The 27,659-nt window shown below is 41.2% G+C and overlaps 1 protein-coding gene across 9 annotated transcripts in view; it reads left to right on the plus strand.

Moving 5' to 3' along the window:
• plekha5 (pleckstrin homology domain containing, family A member 5) overlaps nucleotides 1-27,659 on the plus strand; it is a 107,963-nt gene that overhangs the window by 70,604 nt on the left and 9,700 nt on the right. For 4 of the 9 annotated variants that reach the window (XM_035528276.1, XM_035528278.1, XM_035528277.1 and 1 more), the window contains 12 exons: nucleotides 1,958-2,062; nucleotides 3,034-3,106; nucleotides 4,893-4,993; nucleotides 6,011-6,126; nucleotides 8,168-9,034; nucleotides 17,479-17,944; nucleotides 18,046-18,096; nucleotides 18,252-18,323; nucleotides 19,319-19,438; nucleotides 22,614-22,667; nucleotides 25,420-25,500; nucleotides 27,489-27,551. In XM_035528276.1, coding sequence (XP_035384169.1) covers nucleotides 1,958-2,062; nucleotides 3,034-3,106; nucleotides 4,893-4,993; nucleotides 6,011-6,126; nucleotides 8,168-9,034; nucleotides 17,479-17,944; nucleotides 18,046-18,096; nucleotides 18,252-18,323; nucleotides 19,319-19,438; nucleotides 22,614-22,667; nucleotides 25,420-25,500; nucleotides 27,489-27,551 — 2,169 coding nt within the window. The remainder of the gene's footprint in view (nucleotides 1-1,957; nucleotides 2,063-3,033; nucleotides 3,107-4,892; nucleotides 4,994-6,010; nucleotides 6,127-8,167; nucleotides 9,035-17,478; nucleotides 17,945-18,045; nucleotides 18,097-18,251; nucleotides 18,324-19,318; nucleotides 19,439-22,613; nucleotides 22,668-25,419; nucleotides 25,501-27,488; nucleotides 27,552-27,659) is intronic. The other 5 variants (XM_035528281.1, XM_035528283.1, XM_035528279.1 and 2 more) reach the window with 4 other exon arrangements.

Genomic DNA, 27,659 nt, shown 5'->3' on the forward strand with positions numbered 1-27,659 from the left:
CTGCGTAGATTAGCCTCTATTAGCTCTGACGTAAATTAGCCTCTATTAGCTCTGACGTAGATTAGTCTCCATTAGCTCTGGCAGTGTAGTTACTGTCAGAACTGGATCTGAGAGCCCTGTAATTTAGCCTGTATTGTTAGCTGTGTATAATTTGTTTGAGATTGCCTCAACACTTGACAAGGACTGATATTTGGACAGCCTGTTAGCGCCATCGTTAGCTCAGTGAACTACTAGTTAAATTCCCTCCATAGTTACCATTGTATTTTAGGAATTAGAGTCCAGACTCAGACTACTACAGCCGTTAGATAGAAGCACAAGACCAGAAAAATATAATAATAATAATAATAATAATAATAACAACAACAACAATAATAATAATAATAATAATAAACAATAATACATTTCAGGTTTATATTTTCTATAGGTTAGATTTTATACAGAACAGCTTGTTACACTAATAATTTGGTAACAATGATAACAATTGATGAAACATAATCTGACATTGACAGATTAATTGTATTATTTGTTGATCGAATGAAACCTTATTTCTTCTGTTATCATTCCTGCTTATTAAACAAGTCACACAACTGGTAACAGTAAAAGATCAGTCAGGGTTGCTGATTTTATAACTAAAGTATGTTGCCGTTCTTATTGGGGAAGTTTAATGTGAAGATGGTTATAGCCATCATCACAGAATTTACATGTTAGGGTTTTATAAGATTTGCAATATTTGCAATATTTATAATATTTGCAATATTCGTGCAAAGTTATTTCCGGCATTATGGCATCAGCTGAACTTGACAAAAATAATGAGTCTACAGTGTTTAAGTCAAAGTTCACCCAAGTGGGAGAAAAGACCAAGAGGAGATGATATGTGGTCTCAGGACTGGTCTTGAGAAAGTCTACAGCTGAGTAATGCAACTCTACAGAGTAATACAACTCTCTATAGTAATACAACTCTGCAGCTGAGAAATACAACTCTACATAGTAATACAACTCTCCAGAGTAATACAACTCTACAGCTGAGTAATACAACTCTGCAGAGAAATACAACTCTCTATAGTAATACAACTCTACAGCTGAGTAATACAACTCTCCTGAGTAATACAACTCTACATAATAATACAACTCTCCAGACTAATACAACTCTACAGCTGAGTAATACAATTCTACAGCTGAGTAATACGACTCTCTATAGTAATACAACTCTACAACTGAGTAATACAACTCTACAGCTGAGTAATACAACTCTCTATAGTAATACAACTCTACAGCTGAGTAATACAACTCTCCTGAGTAATACAACTCTCTATAGTAATACAACTCTACAACTGAGTAACACAGCTCTACAGCTGAGTAATACAACTCTCTATAGTAATACAACTCTACAACTGAGTAATACAACTCTACAGCTAAGTAATACAGCTCTCCAGAGTAATACAACTCTCAGCTGAGTAATACAACTCTACAGCTGAGTAATATAACTCTACCAAAGTAATACAATTCTACATAGTAATACAACTCTACCAGAGTAATACAACTCTCCAGAGTAATACAACTCTACAGCTAAGAGTAATACAACTCTACTGCTGAGTAATACAACTCTGTAGCTAAGCTCTATTCCAGGACCAGCATAACTTTTTCAAAATAAACTCTGACAATGAAATTGTCCTTTAGCAAGTACCCATACATAATACTTCACTCTTGTTCAGACATATTTAGAGAACTACATAAAATGTTTTTATTGAAATGTACATACATGACTCAACAGTTCTCCTATGTATTTAAATGCAGATACATGATTAAGCAGTTATCTCATTTCTTTGTTAGTGTATTTAAATGCACGTACATGACGCAGCAGTTCTGTCATTTCTTTGGTAATGTGTTAAAATACACATACATGACTGAACAGTTCTATAATTTCTTAGCTGGTGTCTTCCCTCCTCTGCAATTTTAGCCCTCAAGGTCTTCAAAAAAAGTCCACAATTTTGGCAAGAGGTCCAACTCCATAAAGCGAAACCCAAACGCTCCAGTGGTTAAGAGCAACTGGCTTTACAAACAGGTACAAACAGGCCTTTATCTGCATCTCACCTCCTCTGTCCTGACTGACAGATATTTAGACCATTGAACTATTCCTCAGGAGTAGTGGTCTTGAATCTTCTCAGCCTCATACCTAACCAAAACCTTAACTCTTACATCTACAGACAGATTCTTTGCTGTTTATATTTCTTGACTGCACACATACACCATACACTTCTCTGAATCTAATGCCTTAACAGCATATACACACAATTTCTCTTTGACAGCACGAAATGTCATGAATAAAATAAAGAGCAGACGGGATGTTGAACCCTCTGACAGACAAGTGCACAACAGTGAACTCTCCTGAGAGCTGTACTTCAAAAGAGGTTCCTTGGAACTGACAGGTCTCAGCTGTCTGTTTGTCTTTCACTGTGATCCCTGAATCATAATTCTTTGTTGAATGTACTGGCTGATAGCTTTATGTCAGATGTAACATGACCTGAAATAATAGAGAGTTCCTTTTATATGTGGAAACTCTTTAAACATGCCTTCCTAGTTGTGGCAGGCATATACTGAATATACTTTGATGACTTATTTACGTTCACTCATAGCTGATTCCATATCAAGTGCGTGTGTATAACTCAAAATCAAAATTAACATAACCACTTTAGTTCACGCTTCTCAAAGTGTGTCCTCCAAAGCTGAAGACCTCTTTGATACAGAAAGAGGAGATTATGACTAATGCAGGGAGGGACTTGTTTTGGTGATGCTGTCTAGAGAAAGTCAGACTTGGTAAAAAGTCAGACCTTTTTATTGAGGGAAAGGACATTTTTGTTTTCTCATCACCTTCCTTCAGGAAAAGAAAGAAGAGCAATTTGCCAAAGTCTGATAAGCCTCTTCATTAAGTGTATCTACAGGTACCGAAGGAGTGGTCAGGGATTGCCTTCTCACACTGTGCTGCAGTTGGTTAAGCCTGATGATTGATAGCATGAATATTGTGTAATCTTGCAGGACAGTACAGGGATGAAGATGTGGAAGAAGAGGTGGTTTGTGCTATCTGACATGTGCCTCTTCTACTACAGAGGTGAGCTTTGTGTCTGTTTGTCCACCTTCACAGGCCAGCATTCAGCAATTGCAAACTTGGAGCTAAACTAATAAACAAACACAAACATGGCATTGGTCATGATATATAATCCGGACGATCATGTGAGAAAATGCATATGCATATATTTTGAAGTCTTTGACAAATATGTAGAATATTAATTGATGTGTAAGTCAGTTTCATTAACTGATTGATTATGGCTTCTGAATAAATTAAATTTACATTTTCTGTCCATTGGTGAAAGTACTAAGGCCTGTGGAGTTCACTTGGTAGAGCAGGTAGCACAAGGTGCACCACCAAGCTCATGGATTCAGTTCCCTAAACCTGGTGGAGGTTAGACCTCTGAACCTGGTGGAGGTTCATCCTCAGAACCTGGTGGAAGTTAGACCTCTGAAAATTGTGGAGGTTAGACTTCTGAATCTGGTGGAGGTTCGTCCTATGAACCTGGTGGAAGTTAGACCTCTGAAAATTGTGGAGGTTAGACTTCTGAATCTGGTGGAGGTTCGTCCTATGAACCTGGTGCAGGTTAGACCTCTGAACCTGGTGGAGGTTCGTCCTATGAACCTGGTGGAGGTTAGACCTCTGAACCTGTTGGAGGTTAGACTTCTGAACCTGGTGGAGTTTAGACCTCTGAACCTGGTGGAGTTTAGACCTCTGAACCTGGTGGAGTTTTGTCCTATGAACCTGGTGGAGGTTAGACCTCTGAACCTGGTGGAGGTTAGACCTCTGAACCTGGTGGAGGTTTGTCCTATGAACCTGGTGGAGGTTTGTCCTATGAACCTGGTGGAGGTTTGTCCTATGAACCTGGTGGAGGTTAGACCGCTGAACCTGGTGGAGGTTCGTCCTATGAACCTGATGGAGGTTAGCTCTCTGAACCTGGTGGAGGTTCGTCCTATGAACCTGGTGGAGGTTAGACCTAACTTCCACCAGGTTATACCGCTAGCAAATGAGCAGATATTATCTAAACTTCTCAGCCTGTTGTGTTCTTCTAAGAACATCCTTTTACATCTGCATAAGTAGTGCAGTTCCACATAGCTGATACCACACAGCCACCGGCTGGCTCTTCTGTGGCAGAGAGACCGAGGCTGCTGGTTGACTCATTGAGGCGGTCTTTGTCTCTGAATGCTGCTGCACACTGACTCATCCGTTTGTGCTCTTGAGCACTGAACAGAAGTCATATGGAGTATGAGCCTAGCCTTGGGGATGAGAGTTTTATGCTGTCTGATGAGATTTTTTCCACCCACAATGATATGTTTTAGGTCCTATGCCTAATACTGTTGTACTGCAGAATGTAATGTCTTAAAAATAGTTAAAGCATATTTATTAGTGTTGCAAACAATGTTGTTTATGTTACATCTCTTTGGGATGATCTACTCTATGACATACTCGGTACTGCAGTAAAATAATGATATTAGCATAATGTCTGGAAACTGCTATGAAAGATTGATAGTACTTGTTCATCAAATGGACAGCAGTCTGCCTTAAGATTTCAAAGACCTCATTACCATACAGACCACACCACCATGTAGACCTCACTGCCATACAGTCTACACCACCATGTAGACCTCACTACCATACAAAACACACCACCATGTATACCACATTACCATACAGACCACATTACCATGTAGACCATCATGCCTTCGAATGCCACAGTGCTCAAAACTGGTAAGATAAACTAAGAGTCCAAACCCAACTTTGCTGAGTATTCAAAGAATTTCCTCCTTTTGAAGAAAACTGTAATGATGTCCATGTGTTGTCTCCTCAGATGAGAAGGAGGAAGGTATCCTGGGAAGCATCCTGTTACCGAGCTTCCATATCTCCATGTTGTCTGTGGATGACCACATAAGCAAGAAATATGCCTTCAAGGTCTATAAGTCTACCCTTCATATCTTCTCAATCCACTGAAAATGAACCACTAACGCTATGATAAACCAGATGTTTCTCTGTAAACCGATGTGACATGTTAAGACGTTGAAAGGCTTGGGTGAAATAATGAGAGTTAAAAGCAATTTAAATAAGAGATGTATGATAGTTTATGTGAGTTTAAGTGCGGTAATTAAGTAGAGATTTGCTTGGCGTTGTTAAAGTTGCCATTGGGCTTTCATGACATCCAACTAAGACTGGTGCTCACTTACAACTGTACTAGACTCCAGAGTAAGAAAAAGAACAAACCCCCCTTTAAAACATGTTATTGACTTGTTGGACTGCATTCTCAGTGTAGCTTGCTGTTGTTGCATTCTTGTGGTGACTCATTGTAACAAAACAATCTTCTGCATCAGTGTAATCTGGTTTCTCATTTTCTGTTTATCGGGTTGTAAATGAAATGTTTGGATTTGACTTGTTGGTTTTGCCTCGTCTCTCTTCATCACTCTCACACGTCTGGGATTGTTTACCTGAGGCTGCAGTACCACTCCCTGATTACTGGTAGGAGATTGTCTAAAAAGGTGAGTTATCGAAAGACACATTATTACATTATCATGGTCATTCTGGTCTCAATTATCTCATACAGAGGGGGAATTTGTGACTAATAATCAGATGGGTTGGTGAAAATAATCTGACAGATTTACATAACCCTGTGCAGATTTGTAAAGAGGCGTGTTAATGAATGAGCAGTTTGTAGTGGCGTTGATGGAAGAGCCTTGTCTGTCATGGCGGTGTTCACATGTGTGAGGGTGCATGTGCTAGTGGGCCTTTAGTCATCTCTATAATTAAGCCCTGCAGCCTCCTCCCATCTGTGAATGACTGTCACAGACAGGATGTGCACTCACATTCACAGACGTCATCTCGGTGCAGGCGTGTTATGAAGTGAGATTTACTCTTTCGTTGCCTTGCTGTTCTGTTTTTCCAGGCTGCACCATCTTTCTTGACTCCTCCCCTTCCCAGGCCGCTCACCCAAACATGCGGACGTACTACTTTTGCACTGACACAGCCAAAGAAATGGAGTCCTGGATGAAGGTGATGACAGACGCAGCACTGGTGCACACGGAGCCAATCAGAAGGTAGAGCAGTGATCCAACCCGTTCACCCAGTTTCGGCTATATAGTGCGTTGCAGTGTTTTCACTGTTTTTATCTATTGGCAGGCATTTTAAGTGCTGCTTTTTGGATGCTATTGTTGACACATTTCATAAGTCAGTGGTGAACAGGTGCTGAGAAATCAGATGCTGTGACTTTAACCCATGACTATTTTGGAATTTAGTAAAAGTACACAACTCTCTCTCTTTCTGAAACTGTCTGCTAAGAGGTACTGGCAAGAACTTGTTCTGTATCCTTAAGAGCCTCCTAAATGTTTCTCACAGTTCTTCACTCTGTGTGTGTGTGTGTTCATCATTGTAGAGGGTTTTGTGTTTTTTGCTCTCATGAAACTTGGTTTGATCTTGGTGTCTGTTGCTGCCACTCTTCCCACATAAAGGTCTTTGGCCAAGTGCTTCTGTTATTACTGGGGCAACCTTGGTTTTAATCTCTCATATTCTTTCTAGTTCTCCCACCAGTCTTGTGTGATTTGAAGAGCCACAGGTGTTTGCAGCTGAACTCTTAGTTTGCAGCAGTCTGTTAGTTCAGTTCCCAATGTCCTGATTGCTTTCTTTGTATTACCATCCAACCACACTTCTTTAGCCCAAGTGACATTCCAGTGTCCTTGCTGGAGATCCTGGACAGGTGGATCACTGAGTCAAAGTCCCCTTCCCTCCTGGAGGACAGTTTGATGTCATCCATGTACAGGAGGCTGATGGTAGTTCTGTTCCTGTATCTGTACCTCTATCCACTCATACTGATGATTTGGCTGAGGAGATCCAGGCCTGTGCAGAACAACAGTGAGAACAGTGCATCTCCTTGGTATTTACCACAGTTTAACACCATCTTCAGTTGTTCTTGAATTGGCTTCTAGTGCACTGATCAGCTGTTGAGTTGAAGAAGGGTGTGTGATATCAGTCAAGATGCAAGGTCCAGAAATGAAGCAGCCCATTGGCTGGGAAAGCAATCAAACTAACCAAATATAGTGATAATAGCTAATAACAGCAAACAGAAATTATAATAGATATGTAAACTTTAAATAATGAAACATCCAAAACAGGAATGCAAGAAGCAGGGGAACAACATGAGAGACTGAAAGAAGAAGTAGATGGAATAAACCCAAGACTGTCGCCGTGATAATGCACTGTTAAATCCAAGTCTGTCACCATGGTGATACACTGTTACTCCCAAGGCTGTCCCCGTGGTGATACACTGTTAAACCCAAGGCTGTCCGCATGGTGATACACTGTTAAACCCAAGGCTGTCCGCATGGTGATACACTGTTAAACCCAAGGCTGTCCGCATGGTGATACACTGTTAAACCCAAGGCTGCCCACATGGTGATACACTGTTAAACCCAAGGCTGTCCCCGTGGTGATACACTGTTAAACCCAAGGCTGTTTGCATGGTGATACACTGTTAAACCCAAGGCTGTCCCCAAGGTGGAACCCCTTTTACTCCCAAGGCTGTCCCTGTGGTGATGCACTGTTAGACCCAGGGCTGTTCCCATGGTGATACACTGTGAAACCCACTGATAAAATGTTAAACCCACAGTTAAAAATGTCTGGAAATAAGCCAAAATACATTCTAATCTAGCATTACTAATAGACCGTAAAACTAGATAACACTCCTTCTAATTTAACTTGCAAGTCCAATCTAGTAGGTCTCTAAACAGCGGCAACACTTAGGAGTCTTAGAAGCATCTTCATGCAAGTTTACAAATAATGGCTTAATAATTAATAATGACTTAAAACTTAAAATCTTAAAAAAAAAAAAATGTCAACCAAAAAATTATGCCCTTCTAAATTAAGACACAAATAGGAAAGCACTGACTGACCTTTTTCATAAGTAAGATTAAAAGCCCCAGAGCAATGACGGGGAGGTATGGCTAGCAAAATATGGAAAAGAAGTATATCAGGATTTTATGTGTTCTTATTTTTTTTTGCAAATCCATCATCATCATTTTGTCTTACTGTACTAGGACGACTTCTTCCTTCTCTATAACTATTTTTATTTCCATTCTGTGTCAGACTGGAGAAGGTGAAGGCAGACCTACGCAGCCCGCAGGAGATGAACAACATGTTGAATCACCGGGTACTGACCCGACCCGAGATCCAGAACAATGAGAGGAACCGGGAGAGCCTTCGCCAGGAGGACAGGAAACAGAAGCAGGTGGAGAAACAGTCCAGCACTCACAGAAAAATGCTGCAGAAAGACTCTGAAAAGCACCTTCTCCAAAAAGATGGTGAAAAGTGTGTTCTTCAGAAAGATGGAGATAGACACATGCTGCAGAAAGATGCAGAGAAGTATGTTTTACAGAAGGACGGGGAAAGGTTTGGACTGCAGAAAGATGGAGAGAAATATCTTTTGCAGAAGGACAGACAGAGATACACTATAAACAAAGATGGGGAGAAGTGCACACTTCAGAAGGACAGCGAGAAATATGTTTTGCAGAAAGACAGTGAGCAGTACCTTCACAGAGAGGGATCACAAACCATGCCAAAGGAGCGGCCCAAGGCAGCCCTGCCGAGGAAAGCAGAGAAGCCTGGTCTGCAGAGAGAAGGAGACCGCTACGGCTTCCAGAAGGAAGGCACCGTGGAGCAACCCCTCACCAAAATCAACAGCATCAAACTGCAGCCTGCTCAGGCAGCTGCCATCGCCACGGCGATCTCCACTGCACGCCAGCTCCCGAAGGAAGGCCAGCAACAGGTGGCACAGGTGAATGGCTCTGGAGAGAGAAGCCCAGTGGATGTGACCAGCACCCTGTCACATAGGCCCTCACTCCAGCCACAGCACATGGAGCCAGACAAGAGCCTGGGCAGAACAAACTCCGTGCAGCGGCTGGAGCAGTGGGCCAGGATACAGCACTCCCGGGGCCAAGACGATGACACGAAGAGGTACGTTTTCCGTACTGGGCTGTTTTGAGGCATTCTCTCCAGACAAACAAGCACCACAAAATATCTGTGTTGTGTCAGGCTGTGGGAGAGATGGGTTTGTATGTGGGGTGTAGTTTTTTTTGTGTGTGTGTTTTTTTTTTTTCTTTTTGTATCTGTGTAGGTGCATGTTTATTCATATTGCTTGAGGACCAGAGACTTTCCTCAGTGAGACTTGGTATAGTGGTTATAAAATGGAGCAACAACAGCTTGTGTCCAATCTGAAACTATGTGCGGTTTACTCACAATATATCAACATGCCTTGGAGAATATCTGTCTATACTTTATTCATGTATGGGCACACATGACTTCGACCCAACTGAAACCCTGCCACTCATTGCACCCCCAGTGCCCCCAGGTGTCTGCAGATGTCAGCTCTACCAAGTTCTCTCTCACTGGTCTGACAGCACTGGTCACTGGGGGGCTTCATCTTGCACTACTGTTGTCTGAGTTCTTTATCACATCACACCAGGCAGGGCTGCTTAGGGCACCTTCCCCTGACTGAGAGGCGGAAGGTGTGGAGGAAAAGTTAGGGATGGGCGTGTCCACACTGTGTCTAGGGTTAGGCTTTACTCACATTATACTTCACACAATATCATTTACACATCATTTATACAATATATATGATATACATTACACATTCTACATTACAGTAGACAATATACGTTACACCAGGGAGCAGTAGTAGATTCTTTTAGTCGTCAGATATTACTCCATCAATTAACTGAGCAATTGAATAAGAAATACTTGCTTTATTAAAAGTTAATAGAAAATATACAAAAGAGAATTTAAAGTTTCTTAAAATAAACAACTGTTTCTATTTTAGAAAAACAAATATTGCAGACAGTATCTGTCAAAGCTAAACTTAATTTAGTGTATTGGAGTGCTATATTGCATTTTGTGTTTTATTTTCTGAAGTGCAAAAACAAGTAATTTTATAAACATGTTTATAAAATTGCAATTAATTTTAAGAAAGGTATCCATATTTTTCACATGAACTTTTTATTTTTCATGTTTTTCAAGATATGTGCAGAAAATCCCTTTGCAGAGTGATTAAACATTATTTTGATGAAGCTTGTGTAGCAATGCTAAACGATTATTGATATGAATGGCAAACACAAAATAATTGTATTTACACACATGAAAAAAACAACTTGCCATTCGCTACTTTCCCTAACCATAGTGCACTAAGTGGGTCTCAGTACTTCCCTAACCATAGTGCACTAAGTGGGTCTCAGTACTTCCCTAACCATAGTGCACTAAGTGGGTCTCAGTATTTCCCTAACCATAGTGCACTAAGTGGGTCTCAGTACTTCCCTAACCATAGTGCACTAAGTGGGTCTCAGTATTTCCCTAACCATAGTGCACTAAGTGGGTCTCAGTACTTCCCTAACCATAGTGCACTAAGTGGGTCTCAGTACTTCCCTAACCATAGTGCACTAAGTGGGTCTCAGTACTTCCCTAACCATAGTGCACTAAGTGGGTCTCAGTATTTTCCCTAACTATAGTGCACTAAGTGGGTCTCAGTATTTCCCTAACCATAGTGCACTAAGTGGGTCTCAGTATTTCCCTAACCATAGTGCACTAAGTGGGTCTCAGTACTTCCCTAACCATAGTGCACTAAGTGGGTCTCAGTACTTCCCTAACCATAGTGCACTAAGTGGGTCTCAGTATTTCCCTAACCATAGTGCACTAAGTGGGTCTCAGTATTTTCCCTAACCATAGTGCACTAAGTGGGTCTCAGTACTTCCCTAACCATAGTGCACTAAGTGGGTCTCAGTATTTTCCCTAACCATAGTGCACTAAGTGGGTCTCAGTATTTCCCTAACCATAGTGCACTAAGTGGGTCTCAGTATTTCCCTAACCATAGTGCACTAAGTGGGTCTCAGTACTTCCCTAACCATAGTGCACTAAGTGGGTCTCAGTATTTCCCTAACCATAGTGCACTAAGTGGGTCTCAGTATTTCCCTAACCATAGTGCACTAAGTGGGTCTCAGTACTTCCTTAACCATAGTGCACTAAGTGGGTCTCAGTACTTCCCTAACCATAGTGCACTAAGTGGGTCTCAGTACTTCCCTAACCATAGTGCACTAAGTGGGTCTCAGTATTTTCCCTAACCATAGTGCACTAAGTGGGTCTCAGTATTTCCCTAACCATAGTGCACTAAGTGGGTCTCAGTATTTCCCTAACCATAGTGCACTAAGTGGGTCTCAGTACTTCCCTAACCATAGTGCACTAAGTGGGTCTCAGTATTTCCCTAACCATAGTGCACTAAGTGGGTCTCAGTACTTCCCTAACCATAGTGCACTAAGTGGGTCTCAATATTTCCCTAACCATAGTGCACTAAGTGGGTCTCAGTATTTCCCTAACCATAGTGCACTAAGTGGGTCTCAATATTTCCCTAACCATAGTGCACTAAGTGGGTCTCAGTATTTCCCTAACCATAGTGCACTAAGTGGGTCTCAGTATTTCCCTAACCATAGTGCACTAAGTGGGTCTCAGTATTTCCCTAACCATAGTGCACTAAGTGGGTCTCAATATTTCCCTAACTATAGTGTACTAAGTGGGTCTCAGTATTTCCCTAACCATAGTGCACTAAGTGGGTCTCAGTATTTCACTAACCATAATGGACTAAGTGGGTCTCAATATTTGTCTGAAAGCAGAAAGTTTTTGAAAACAGTATCTAGATTTCTCAGATCACAGAGCAGTTTATTACTTCCCATGTGTACAATGATATGTTAATACTTTCTGATTATGATATTTTAATACATTTTGATTTTGGGGAGGTATCTTTTGATACTGCTTGATCATATTGCGGCTTATGATACGGTGGATCATATTTTGATAAACGGGCTTAGTGAATGGGTTGGTATATCAGGGACGGAACTAAATTAGTTTTTATCTTATTTATCTAATAGAACATTTTCTGTTTTTAATGGAGATATGATGTCTTCTGTGTTTAGTGGAGCTATGAATATTTTTGTGGATGATCTTACAGGAGGGGTTCCTCAGGTATCTATTCTTGGCCCTGTTTTATTTTACCTTTACATGCTTCCTTTAACTTTACATGGTTCCTTTTGAAATTTTAATTAGGTGTTCCAATATTTCTTATAATTTTTATGCAGATGATATGCAGCTGTAGCTATACGTTAATCAAATGACTTCAGTAGAGTAGCTAATCCAATGGAGTGCTAATTGGTGCATCTAATTGATGCTATTAATGAATGGATGAACTGTAATTTTTTTGAGTTAAAAGAGGACAAAGCTGAAGTCCTGGTTATTGGTCTTGATAACATGTCTAGGGATTTACACGTTTCTCTTGGCTCGCTCATATCAAGAGTTAATAGTTTTACTTTGCTCTTATCAAGAGTTAATACATTTCCTAGACATTTAGGTGGTGTTTTTGATTGTCATTTACAATTTTCAGTGCATAAATCAAATGCCTTTTTATTGTCATTACGTTCTCCAGTGAATACCAGTTACTTAAAAAAAACATACATAAACATACATAACAAGCAGGTGGTTAACACCTAAACAGGAGGCAATAAATAAAGAAGACAATTAATAGAAAAATCAATAATATATGAGAGAGAAGAGCAGAAAAATGTCTTTTTGCACTTAGAGTTTGCTATTAAGTACCCTAATGGGGCTAGGATAAAAAAACTGTTCAGAAATCTTGATGTATGTGTCTTTAATGATCTATATCACCTCCCAGAGGGCAGAGGTTAAGAGGTGGTAGCCAGAGTGTGATGGGTCTTTAACAATGTTCTTAATTCTGTGGAGGCACCGGGTGCTGTAAATGTCCTCTAGTGATTGTAGCTGTCTTCCAGTCACTTGTTGAGCAGATCTGATGCCTCTCTGTAGGGCCTTCCCATCTGCAGCAGTGCAATTTGTAAACCAAACAAGGAGGTCAGTTTGCTTTCAGTGGAACTGTGGTAGAAGGAGAGGAGGAGCTGTTGTGATAAGTCCATTTTCCTAAATGCCCTGAGGTAATATTGTCTCCTCTGAGACTTCTTGACCAACACTGTGATGTTCTCAGTCCATGTGAAGTCCTGAGTTGTTCACCTCCTGATTCCTGAAATGATCATCTCCTTTGTTTTGGAGAGGTTGAGTTTGAGTACCTGGCTCGTAGAGGAGCACCCGTCTGTCAGTCTGCAGACCTCGTCGCTGTAGGAAGTTTCATCTCATTTGTGTATCAAGCAAGTCACTGTTGTATCATCTATGAATTTAATTATGGTATTTGTGTTAAGTGTGGGTGTGCAGTCAAGTGTGTAGAGGCAAAACAGCAGAGGACTCAGCACACATGCCCGCAGGGCTCCAGTGTTGATCGTTAATGAGAAGCTCTTAATGTAAACTCACATCAGCGAGGTGCTCGCCTCTCCTCTCTGGTCGGCAGTGAAGTTTAGGGTTGATTTTAAAGTACTGGATCTTTCTTCTAAGGCTTTACATCGTGAGTCACCACAGTATTTTTGTGAATTGTCCGACACTAGTACCAGTCGCTGAGATCTAATAAAGGACACCATATTGTTTTTAGAACTAGATTGAAGTGGAGACGTGCATTAGCTGTTTTCCCCTGATATTAGACTCTCTGAGTCCACCTCTTTATGAAATGCCTTAAGTAAGATCCATTTTATTCTTTAGCTTTTTTTATGTGCTTGTCTGTGTTTGTGCTTTATCTTTTATTATTTCAAGTTTTGTTTTAATTATTTTATTGTGCAGCACTTTGTGGCTTTGCCTCAGGAAAGTGCTATATGAATACAATATACTTACTTACAAAATTTTACTCCCTAATAGTATATTTGTTAATTCAGTCAATTAATTAATTGGTTCAAAATTCAACTGTATGTAACATAGCTTATTCCTGTCTGTTTACCATGCCTGCTGCATTGGTCCAGAAATGTCAAATTTAGCGTCTCTGCCAAGAAACATGAAATCACTTCGGTACAATTCAACAATCTCACATAGTTAGTAAACTAGTTACTTTGCCAGCTGACCTGTTAGCAGCGGCATGACTGCCTGACCTCCCACGTCACGCACGATCACCCTGCTGTGTGAACCTCTCCTGTCTCTGCAGTGACTACCCAGGGCATGATGGTACAGCCTGTTTGGACTGTGGCTGGGCTCCTTGTCTGCTTTTAACTAAAACATATTTGTCTGTCGTCTTCAGCAGAAGCCACTCGACCTTACTGCTATGAAGATACTGGATTCTGGGAGCTTTTTCATAGCCTCTCTCTGCTAATGACAAGAAAATACGCAAAAAATACTTCAAAAGAGTCACTTTGGCTTCTTCATATCCTCCTGGTCTTCTACGGTAGAAATAATAAAATATCACCTCACTTTAACATTGTTTTGGTTTGTTCCCACGTTTTTGTTGTTAGCAAGCCTAGTAGCTACTGAATCTGTTTTCGACTTATGGATGTTTTGAACATACTTTGTAAAGGCATGATGGGCTGCAGGAATATTGTAGATATAATTATATATGGATTAAGAGAAGCTTAGAGGCAAATAATTTGCACTGATGAACTTTAGTTATCAAGTTACTCGAGTTTCTTGAATCATTTCAGCCCTACATTACCCCATAAACATTATACATATACATTACATTATATACACTACAAAGTATATATATATACTACAAAGTATATGTAATTCAGTGCAGCAGAACAGATTTACTGTCTATAGAGAGTTACTCGGGGCTGACACAAGAACTGCCTCGTTGAGGTAACTGGAGCACTGTTTAGAGAGTGGGGCTACTGGTGGTGTGACATAACAAGGAAAGCAGGACAGGAGGTGTACGGAGGCGTCTCTAGAGACTCACCGTTATCAATAATGCTGGCAAAGGTTAGAGCAACAAACCTAATGAACTCCAGACATATACTGAATATCAGTGGTCCAATCTTACCTGTATAATGGAAACTTGGCTTGATGTGACTAAGGATAATTCAGAACCAGTCCTATATGGATTCGGGGTATGACACAGATTAGACTATGATCCACACAGAACCATTACACATGATGGAGGCGTGTGGTGTGTGTATGTGCAGAAATCTTGGTGTAAAACTATAAAGATTATCGGTCACACTCAGACCGATGTAGGTGCCCAGAGAATTCAGTCAGCTGATTCACATATTTGCATTCCTCCTTCTGGGCACGTCACTCCCACAGTGGAGATGGTGGCTGTGTGTGTGCGCCGTATAGACGCTGTTTTAATCCTGTTTTAATTCTCGGAAATTTGAATACATGCAGACTCAAAAAGGTTTTACCCACTGCACCACGAGAGGAAACAGAACATCTGATTGCTGCTGTGGAAATGTAAACATTGCGTGCAGAGCATACAGCAAAATCCCCCTAGGGTCATCTGACCACAATGTGATTCAGTTGGTACCCGCATACCAGACAGTACTTCAAACAGGGGGGGGTGGGGGCAGGAGACTGAGGGGTTAGTGGAAACCCTGAGAGTGAACGCTGCTGACATCTGACAAGAGTCTGGAGGAAGACACAAACAGTCACAGATGACATTCTGTGGAGACTTGATTATACCCACAAAATCAGTGTTTTCTTATAATAAACCCTGGATTACTAAAGAACATAAAAATAGCATTTGCCTCTGAAAATAGATTAGAAACTAAACATATGCAAGCAAAATTAAACAAATAAATAAAACAGGCCAAAATAGATGAGAACGACAAGGTTGAAACGCTGGTAGGACTGTTCTGTCACCTCTTCATTCGCTTCCTGTTGAAACAGAACATAGCAGCTTTACAGAAACCTGCCGTCATCTGTCCAGTCACTCAGAAGGGCACTCGCACCTGCAATAATGACTATCGCCCTGTAGCAATAATATCTATTATCAGTCAATAATGACTATCAGTAATGACTATTGCTATGTAGCTCTAACATCTGTAATGAATAATGACTAGTGTCCTGTAGCTCTAACATCTATAATCATTAAATAATGACTATCAATAATGGCTATCACCCTGTAGCTCTAATATCCATAATCAATCAATAATGACTGTCAGTAATAACCTGACTCTCAGTATTGTCCTGTAGCTCTAACATCGTAGTGATGAAGTCCTTTGCGAGACACAGGAGGCAGTTCATGTTATTTGTGGACTTCTCCAGTGCATTTAACACTGTACAGCATGGCTCATGACTCATTAACATCACAGTATGGATGTTAATGGACCTTTTTATCCTCCTTATCCTCTCTTTTCTGATGGGTAGGTTGGAGAGTGACATACAGGGTCATCTGAGTACTAATACATGCGTATCAGCAGGAATACCACAAAGCTCAGTCATCTCACCAGTTTTGTTTACACTATACACGGATGACTGTAGAAGTGTACAAAAGGTGATGCGGCACATAAAGTACTGGATGACACTGTTGTCATCAACGCCACCAATTCTGAGGCATCAGAGAGGAAATCGACAAACTAACTGGACCTGAATCCCAGCAAAACAAAGGAAAAAGAATTAAGCCATCAGTTCTCCAGACATTCTCTAAGTGCTTTATTGAATCCCTACTAACCTAGAACATCATGGCATGGTTTGGAGCAGTGAAGACTATTAACTTACAACCCTTCAACAAAATTGTCAGACTCAGTAGTAAAATTACAGGCCAGGAACAGGAGTGCCTTAGCAGCATCTATCAGACACAGAGATTAAAGAAGCCAATGTGACTAATGACCACACACAAACTCCATTTATCCTACACTCTCCTGCCCTCTGGAGAGTGTTAGAGGTCACTGAATTTTGGGCAAACAGAACATCAACCAGCTTCGTTCCTTTTTCAGTTCACCTTTTGAACTCCTAGTCAACATTTTATTGTGTTTTATACTTTATATTTTTATTCAATAACGACTTATTTATCCACTTAATGGTTTTATGTTTTTATGGTTTGTGTGGTGTATTTGTGTATTTATCTTTTAACACTTCACATATGAATTTCCTCACGAATATAAAGTACTTGAATTGAGGGAAATGAATTGAATTATGCTTTACACAATATACATTACATGACATACATTAAAACATATACATTATATATTACACAATATTCACAATACACATGCACAATATACATTATATATTTTGTTATATTCATTACACATTATACATTACACAATATGCATTACATGATATACTTTGTGGAAAAGACAGCTACAGTGGTGAAGACAACAGAGGAGTGAGACATGATTATAGAGAAGAAGGACACAGAGACAGAAAGTACATTCATCTCTTAAATAAAGCAGTGAGCCAGTGAATTCCTGCACACAACGTAACAAAAAAGCTGGGCCATTTCTGCATACTTTTATTCTGACAGCCACACACAGGTTACTGAAGGAGTCCTTTGCCTGTTGAGTGTTCATTAAGATGAAGTTGACTGTGTCTCCTCCCTGTTTCAGCATCACATCGTATCAGACACTGCCCAGGAACATGCCCAGCCACCGAACGCCCGTGGTGCCGCGCTACCCCGAGGGCTACCGCACGCTGCCCCGGAACATGCTGCGGCCCGGCAGCGTCTGCAGCGTGGCAGGCTCCGCCTACGACCGCGCGCTGCCGTCTGCTGCCACGGCAGCCGAGAAGCGGCGCTCCCTGCGGGACGACACCATGTGGCAACTGTACGAGTGGCAGCAGAGACAGACTCAGAGCCGCCTGGGCTACGGGACGCTGCCCAGCCCCAAGACTATGGGCCGCATCGCCGAGTCCATCCCCGCCTCGCCCTCTCATGGCTCGCTGGGCATGTACCACACCATCTCTCCCAACCGGCCCTTACAAACCTCGTACAACCCTGCCACCTCCCAGGTGTCCTCACCTGTGTTCCGCGGGGACGTGAGTCTTGAGCGCCGCCGCAGAGCTCATCTGCCCAAGGTAGGCGCTGGAGTGACCTAGAGGGATCGGGCATATGTGTCTGTATGGCCAACCTGGCCTGTAATAACGCCACGATTCTGTGGTAATGTTTCTTTTCTTAGGTGTGCACACAGGCTGTTGTACCTGGAACAGAGCAACTGTACTTGGGTCAGGTGTGTGTTGTGCCAAAACTCACCAAACTGTATGAGCTGCTAAACTTGTTGCTAAATGCTTTAGAAATATGGGACAGTCCAGCGCTAGTCTGGAACCTCTGGATCCAAGCTCCTCACTGGACTCTTGTTCTTATCTTTGCTCTGCTTTCTGTCAGTACGCGTATCCACCTGATCGTAGGGTCTCCGTCGCACAGAGTGTCACTCCGCAGTCCCTGCAGGGTAAAACGGTATGCTACTACTTCTGCTTGCTTCTGTCTTGGTCTTTTAAAGTTGAGTTGAATTACAAAACTCTCCAGTCTCTAAATCACAATAAAGCTGCAATGTGTAACTGAAAAGGATGTCATTAGCCAAGCGTGTCAGAAACCCAGTGTGACCACTGTTTAAAAAAAAAAAAAATGCACGAGAAAAATAAAAAGTAAATAAAATAATTTCACAGTAATGGACCGAGAGTCACAGAATAAGTACAAAACTTTAAAACTCGCATTATTGTCCACATAGATGCCATCTAGCTGGTCAAACCATGGGACACAGTATTAACATCACTCTTGTACAATCATCCCTCAGATAGACTCGTACAGTCCCAGCTGATCAGGGTTTCTGGGCTTGTACTTTCCCAGCTGATCAGGGTTTCTGGGCTCGTACAGACCAGCTGATCAGGGTTTCTGGGCTCGTACAGACCAGCTGATCAGGGTTTTTGTGCTCATACAAAACCAGCTGATCCGGGTTTCTGTGCGCGTACAATCTGGCTGATCAGGGTTTCTGACCGAGGCTCCTCTTCCCCTGTTAATTTCCCGCTAATATCCTAATGGTAAAATTCTTTGGTACCTTGTTGTTTATTCAACTCTAACGTTTGTAGTAGATGTTTGTGTAGAACAAGCTTTACTTGACTGGAGGAAGCTGAATGCATTAAGAAGTGTTTGGCTGGAATGAACCTATAATTTCTGAAAATTAATTTTGTTTTTTGCAGGAAAACTGAAATCCATCATGTTAATTAAAACAATTCTGTCCTTTAGATATTGATTCTCCCCAGGATGTATCATTTTTATGTAATATAATCTAAATATAATATTTTTAAATTGCTTAATACACCTCCTGTCAGCTACTCAATATACATTCCTAACCTAAGCAGAACATATAATCCAAACGTGCGGTGAGCTCCCAGTGGCGTCTCAGCCCTGCTGTCTAACCGTGGGCGCGTGCACGCTGTCTCCTGCGCCCCCAGCCAGAGGAGCTGACCTTGCTGCTCATCAAACTGCGCCGGCAGCAGGCCGAGCTGCACAGTCTCCGCGAGCACACACTCGCTCAGCTAATGCAGCTGAATGCCGAAGCCGCCAACCCCAAGGTCAGCCGAGGGCACGCTGACACTGGCCTGCCAGTCTGCTACTGCAGGACTCTTTCGCTTGCTGCTTCACTTCCATCTGTGCTTGTGATGTTTTACGTTTCAGATTTGCAGCATGTGTACGTTTTCTGTGCAAGAGTTTTAGATGATTGTGTTTTTGCCATATTAACAGACTTCATTTCACAGACATTTGACCATGTTTGTAGGACACACTGCAGAAAAAGATCACTCAAGAAACAAGTGAAAGTATATTCAAATATAGTAACAAACATTGCAAAAACTAGGCAAAGAAATTTGCAAACTTGGAAAAAAAAATACAATAGGTTTTCTTCAAACTAACAATAATAACTACATACATAACACTAAACTGATCTAAAACTAGATAAAAGTCCTTCAAATGAACTAGATTTTACCCAGTGCCCAGTTTCCTAACCATATCCCTATTCCTAACCCCAACCCTAACTTTAATCCCAACCTCTGTCTGCCACCAGTCCTGAAATGGTAGGAGAAGCCATAGAAACAAAATAAGCCTCTTAAAATAAGTCTAGAAATAGTCATAAAGCTAAAATGAGATATAGATTTAGAATCTGTAAAACGTAAACTCCATTACCTTAAATTAAGACACAAAAGCTCCCACTTTAAACAGCACTTTATTTGTAGCAGATTCATCTTTGTTGGTCTTTTTGAACATGACCTATGACCTCTCAGAAGGCTTCAGGTCTCTCTATTGGACAGTTACTCTGCCAACTCAGGAAAATCAGTTGGTAGATCTTAAAGCACTCTAAACAAAGAATGGAAACTGTAAATATACAGTGTCTAATGCACTGCCTGGCCAAAAAAAAGGTCACCACCTGGATTTAGCTAAACAAATGGGTAAGAGCCTCCCACTGGATAATTACTGCATGGGTTATTATGTTTCCACTGGCAACAAATTATTTAAACCTAATTGATGCAGTGAGTAACTTCTCATTTGTTAAACAACCATGTCGAAGGACACATCCTGTGGTCGTGGAAAAGATGTTAATCTGTTTCAGAAGGGTCAAATTATTGGCATGTATCAAGCAGAGAAAACATCTAAGGAGAATGCTGAAACTAATAAAATTGGGTTAAGAACTGTCCAACGCATTACTAAAAAGTGGAAGGACAGTGGGGAAACATCATCTTCGAGGAAGGAATGTGATCGGAAAAAAATCTTGAATGATCGTGATCAACAATCACTTAAACGTGTGGTGAAATCAAATTGAGGAAAACAACAATAGAACTCAGGGATATGTTTAATAGTGAAAGTAATAGCATTTACACACACACAATGCGAAGGGAACCCAAGGGATTGGGACTAAACAGCTGCCTTAAGAAAACCGCTTGTCAGTGAGGCTAACCGGCAAAAATGGCTTCAATTTGCTAGGGAGCATAAAGATTGGACTCTGGAGCAATGGAAGAAGGTCATGTGGTCTGATGAGTCCAGATTTACCCTCTTCCAGAGTGATGGGTGCATCAGGGTAAGAAGAGAGGCATCTTAAGTGATTCACCCATCATGCCTACTGCCTACTGTACAAGCCTATGGGGGTAGTGCTATGATCTGAGATGGCTGCAGTTGGTCAGGTCTAGGTTCAGCAACCTTATGTGCCCAAAGAATGAGGTCAGCTGACTACCTGAATATACTGAATGACCAGGTTATTCCATCAATGGATTTTTTCTTCCCTGATGGCACAGGCATGTTCCAAGATGACAATGCCCAGATTCAAATTGTGAAAGAGTGGTTCAGGGAGCATGAGACATCATTTTCACACATGGATTGGCCACCATGGAGTCCAGACCTGAACCCCATTGAGAATCTTTGGGATGTGCTGGAGAAGACTTTGCGCAGTGGTCCAAATCTCCCATCATCAATACAACATCTTAGGAGAAAATGAATGCAACTCTGGACAGAAATAAATGTTGTGAAATTGCAGAAGTTTGTGGAAACGATGCCACAGCGATTGTGCGCCGTACTCAATGCTAAAGGTGGTCCAACGAAATATTAGAGTGTGTGACCTTCTTTTTTTTGGCCAGGCAGTGTATATAAGTGATATTACTGTAAGGGTTGGCACCAGGCCGAGGCCCCCAGCCAACAGGGGGAGGCCTCGAGTCAACCACACTACTAATCAAGCTTGATGCCCAACAGCTGGGCTAGATCTATAAAAGCCCAGTGAGCCAGTCACTCAGTGCCGGGTCTTTGCTGAAGTTTTGAGCCAAGCTCCTAGCTGGTAACTTGAGGTCTGTGAGCCCTTGTGGTACACCTCATTTCTTCCCTGTGAGGGTGTCTGTGTTTTTACACATCCCCTCCCCTCTCCAGTTTTCCCCTCTCGAGTCTCTCTCTCCCGGGGCTTCCCTTAGCCATTCAAGTTCCTACCCATTTTCTGGTTTTGTTTGGGAAGTTTTTTAGTTTGGTTTTCCCCAGTGCATTGGGGTTGCCATTCTTCCCGTAGCGTCCTTTGTTCTCCCTTTTTCCGCGCTCGGTGTGGTGTTTAGTTTTCTTTTTGTTTTACCTGATCCAAGATCTAACTGTTCTGCACATGGGTGCACCATTGTTAGAGTGTGGTTGCTCACCCAATAGGCTGTTGGTGTCATCACCTAGCTGACCTGGGTTCAAGCCTACCTTACAATTACAGTTTCTCAACAAAGCAGTGACATTAGTGTATTTTTGTAAATGGGCTTATTGTTATAATCAGCTAAACTATAAAGCTGTCTAATTTAAAAAAAAAAATCAATTTGGCCCATAATTAGTTAAAATATTTTTCTAAGATCAGTTAAAACCAATTAAAACCTTACAATAAGTTAATTTGTCTAACTCAATAAGATTTTTGAAATTATTAATAGCAAAATCGTCATTTTTTCTTGAATCAGGACTTTTGAATTTAATTTTTTGCAGTAATATTATTTCTGTTCCCACTTGTGTGAGTTCTGAGTCATGTGTAAAGCATTTGAAGTGTAACGGTAATGACGTCTGTCTGTCCTCTACGTCTCTGTGTCCTGTTCCTCTGCTGCATTTCTCATACGCTGTGATTGGTCCCGTGAGCTGTGCATGGCTTCGTAATGAGTGTGTTTTTGCTGTGGTATGAACCTCCTTCCCTCTGTCTGAGATCTTTCTCAGTGTTGCTGTCCTTAGCTCTTTCCTCTCTCCTGCTGCCGTCGCTAGAGTGAGATCCTCACTCATCACCTGCAGAGGAATCTCATGTATTTGGACAGCCAGGTGAGGGCCACCACGCTTGCTCACTCTCTCTATCTCTCTCTCTCTCTCTCTCTCTCTCTCTCTCTCTCTCTCTCTCTCTCTCTCTCTCTCTCTCTCTCCCCTCAGTTCCTTATTTCTGCCTCTCTGCTTGTCTTTGCGCCGTTTTCTTGCAGGACTGCTGTTCTCATCGCTCTGTTTACTTTCTCACCTACATTATGGTCGCCAATGGGCTTCATTCATTACTTTAGAGAGATGCTACATAATAGTTATGCAGTGCACTGTAAACAAACAGAATGGCATTATAAAAAATTATCTTTTGTGTGTATAGAAACATTCAAAATAAATTCTGTTTAGTTCCAGAACAGCAGAATTTTATTTCTTTTATAGTTGAATTGCCTGCGTTCACCTATGTCTTATCCTATGGATTTATTGTGCTTGTTATTTTGCCTGGTGGTGTAAATGTATACACTACTCCACATTTCTGTTACTACACTATGTTAATAGTGCTTCCTTCAGCTCTCTCGGGCAGGCAGATCATATCTTAGAGACATTTTGATGTCTAATTTCTTTTTGAATGGTGTCTGGAGGTTAGTAAATTATGTCTGTTATTCAGATGTAATATTTTGAAAAAGAAGGTTCAACTAAAGTTCAAATTAGTTTTAATACCCAACGTTTCTACATTTAACGGTTCTTCATTTATGTCAGAGGAGTACAGTCAAATTTTCTTTGTTTAGTTTGTATTTTTGTTGAGATCATTATGACTAGGGCTACTGTTGTATGACAGAAGGCATAAATGAATCAAACTTGCCTGTTTCATGGTGCTGCTAAAAACCTCACCAGGACACTGCCATCATGGCTCAGGGTCCTGTCAGCTGGTCCTAAACGCAGGGTGTTAATAATGTTAATTATGTGCGCTTGTGTATGGAGCGTCAACATGTTCTATTTGGTCTTGTAAAAGGAAAAACTAGTAAAATACTTATATATCTTTGGGTACAATAATACAGGAAATGGGTGGCACACATGCATGTGTGTCGGATTGCTAACACATTTTCGGAAGATGATTTACACTGATAAATATGTCATTCTGGTTAAGAGCACATTCCAAATGCAATTCAATTTTCAGTGTTTTGGAATGCTATGAAAAATCATTTAATCATTAAAATCATTGAAAATATTATCCTCCTTGTAATGAAATTCCAGGTACTGCAAATCTTAAGTTTATTGTTGGTCTATAAAGAGCTCTACGCTTTAGATCATTTTAACACTCTACTCTTATTTTTAACACTCTACTCTTAGTTTTAACCCTCTACTCTTAGTTTTAACCCTATACCCTTAGTTTTAAGGCTCACAAAGCCACCTTAACATTCATCTACTTCATGTTGTCATTTCTATTACTATAAGAGAACACAGCCTGCCACACCTTCATTTCTCCTTATCCAACCATCTTATTCTTGGACATTCCTGTATAAAGCTAATTCATTATGGTCATCTATATCAGTGCTGTCACTGCACCTGCACATTTGCGCTGCATCCTGGAATGTGTTTTCATTGTCTGTTTGAAACAAATTAGGTCTTTCTTTGCAACCTGCTTGGTAATTTCTAAATGACGATGCATTTAAGCCCTTGAATTGAACTCTTCTGTCGATAGTAAACATCTTTACGATGACACAACATTATTCCTGCACTGCCTTCCTCCCTCTCCCACACCACATACATCTAACATTTATAAAGTCATTTACAGCTCCTGGGCTAACTGGGAGAAGTACTGACTGCTCCAACATGTTCGAAAATATCATTTTTTTGTTCCGAAAATGTAGGCTTTAATAAAAGCAATAAAGTTACTTACTTAAATTCTAAAAAAAAAAAAAAAAGGTTTTAAACATTTAACATGTTCAAGTAAACAGTTTATGTGTGGAAAGGGCTTGAGACATGACAAAGATGAATAGAGATGATGTAGTAATGGTGATAGTTTGGGAGGGAGAGACAGAGCAGTGCAGCCTTCACTTCTTCATTTTAGTGGATTGTAACTGAGTTGTTAAAATGTCACACGAATGTTGTGACATTCAAACTGGCTCCTTATATTCCTAAAGTGAACTGACTTCATCACCAGACTTCATCAACATTTCTACTGTGTCATTTTAACCACCATGCCAACGCTGTCACACAGACAGTGTGGTGTTTTATGAGTACAAAGACAGGGTGGTGTTTTATGAGCACGCAGACAGGGTGATGTTTTATGAGCACAAAGACAGGGTGGTGTTTTATGGGTACATAGACAGGTGTTTTATGAAGGTTTCAGAATAATTCAGTGGTGTGTTGTGTGTTCCTGGCACATTTGAGTAGAATGATATAGGCAAGTCAGATTTTCTCTCATTCAAATCACTGAATGTTATATTCTGTCTCAAGCAAGGGAGAAGACCCTGAGACATTCCTTAATGGTTTATACATAAAATTAATAGTTTCTACATCTGAGTTTTCACATAAATGACCATAATACACATTTGTCACATAATCACATAATAACCAGACCAGAGTGGGTAAAGAATACGTCTTGAGTCTTCTATGAAGGTCTGGTAGATTTTCAAACCAAATGTCTCCTCCAAGCTTGCATACAGTCACACAAATAATAATAAGCACTCTTACACTCTCTCACACACACACACTCTCTCTCTCTCTCTCTCACACACACACACACACACGCACATAAGTACATATGTGATCTGTAGCAGTGCTGTTCTCTGCTAAATACTTTTCCTCCTCCTTACTGCACCAGATCAAGGAGAATGAGCCCATAATCTTCATGAGTCACACTATGATTGAGAACTCGGCACCAAGGCCTCAACTATACCAGCAAGTAAGGTGTTGACGTGTGCACAGTCCTGAACCTGTTCCCCACATCACTGATTCGCCCCGCTGTCCCAACACTGGTTCCTGCCTCACTGTCTCATCCAGTGTTGGTCTATTACAGCATCCATTATGCCTTTCAGTGGTTGTTGTTGTTTTCTTGCAAGCGTTGTTAGCACGGCTTAAAGGTACTGTACACTGTCCACTGCCATGCCAACTCCCCAACAGCTGGTGTGGTCACCCCATTCTGAATCATCCGTACTGCCTCATTCAGTCATGCTAGCAGCCATGTGACAGGCATGCTCCAGACTCACTGCCAGTGACTTATCTGGACACACCTAGTCTTTTTTGTATCTACACAGCCCAGATGCATTATAAGGCATCTGGTTATCGGTTATTGTTTTTTACCGCATTGCAGTCACTTAAAAAATCTTCTGCCTAAAAGGTCCTTGAAATGTCTCAACATGCTTGAGGAGATTCAGCTGGACATTCAGACGGAGCCATGTGAAAACCAGGCAGCCCATCACTTCATGGAGACGGGATGACTTGCAGTCCCCCACTTAGCCACTAGGGGTGTCAGAGGACATGGTGTAGCCACGGCCTTTTGGCTGTGTTTTCATTAGTCATGCTTACTTGGGCATAGACAGAGCAGGCAAGGGAAGCTGTAATTAGTGTAGTGCAGGGTAGAGAACCCATGGAAAGTACATTCCCAGTGCCTAGGGAGAGATCAGAGTCACGGTTCGCCTCCGATGCACCTTAGAGGATGTGCACAGCCTGCAAGCTCAGCTCTGTGACCTCAGCACCAGAGCAGCACCTAAACCGTGCATTTACTTTACACTTATCTGTCAACAGATTTCTTGTGAATCTGATCTGAGGATCCTTCATGCTACTGCTTACTGGACTTTTCACCACATGAAGCCTTGTGTCTGTGTGTGTCTGTTTGCTGGTGCCCTATGGCTGAAGTTCCACTCTGAATGTTCCACAAACACATGAATGTTGGTACATGTCCTGCCGCTGCCACTTTTAGTCCAAAACGCGTCAGTGCGTGTAAAAGTGATGCTGGCCTGTCACCTTTGCACTCCAAACTGCCTTTCTCATCAACTCTGTGTGTGTGAGTGTGTGTGTAGGTGTGTGAGTGAGAGTCAGAATGAGTTATTTACCCTACGTTATACCCCGTGTGTCATTCACACCACCACCCAAACAGAATCCACACATTTGTTTGGACTTATGTGATGCATATGGTGGATATGTTGTATATATGCATTTAGGGCAAAGACTCTTACATTATAAACTCTGCAGTACCTTCCCATAGCACAATCTTACCTTAAACTAACATAATCTGTTTGTTTGTTTGTTTGTTTGTTGTACTTTATTTTATTTACTGACTGTACGGGAGTCCTGGATCCTCTACCTATTCTGCCATTACTGTTTCTGTTATGAGTGACCTGGTTTTGACCAGAGGGCCAAATGGTTACTTTTATATACACAACATATCCAGACAAACCTGTCCTTTAAATCCAGATGCACCTGACCTTTAAATCCAGACGCACCTGTCCTTTAAATCCAGATACACCTGTCCTTTAAATCCAGACGCACCTGTCCTTTATATCCAGATGTGCCTGTCCTTTTATTAAACCATTTTAAATCATTTGTGGCATAACTTCAGAGAACAGCCATAGTACATAGAAATGTCTGAAAAAGCATCAGAAGGCTATAGGTACAGTTCTAGAGTAGATGTACCTAATGACGTGATCACTTAGTCCAGATTAGATTAGACATTGGGTTTAGTTTTAGTGACAACAATGGCATTAATCTGAATAATTTTTTGATCTTCTGAAATGTCTTTCGGTGAAATAATTTTGGCATGACTTTGTTTTTCCTTTACTGCAGACTAGCCATAGCTGTAGCATCATGCTAGTGGAGGGGCTTGAGTTTGTAGCTCTGCCCCTGTGTCTCACTGTGCCCCTGACTGTGTCTCACTGTGTCTTACTTTGGCAGATGAACCCTGATGGAGTCAGAGAGAGCATGTATGGCTGCCGGCCTGCAGAACTGGATGTTGATGTAAGTCCACTCATGGCTTCTTATTGCTTATTGAAGGTATCAGGTGTTTCAAAATCACAAAGGATTTATTGTCCGTTCATGAGGAGTTAACTTTCAATGGGAGAGTAT

The sequence above is a fragment of the Electrophorus electricus genome, chromosome 7, assembly GCF_013358815.1.
Source record: "Electrophorus electricus isolate fEleEle1 chromosome 7, fEleEle1.pri, whole genome shotgun sequence".
NCBI classification, from domain to species: domain Eukaryota; kingdom Metazoa; phylum Chordata; class Actinopteri; order Gymnotiformes; family Gymnotidae; genus Electrophorus; species Electrophorus electricus.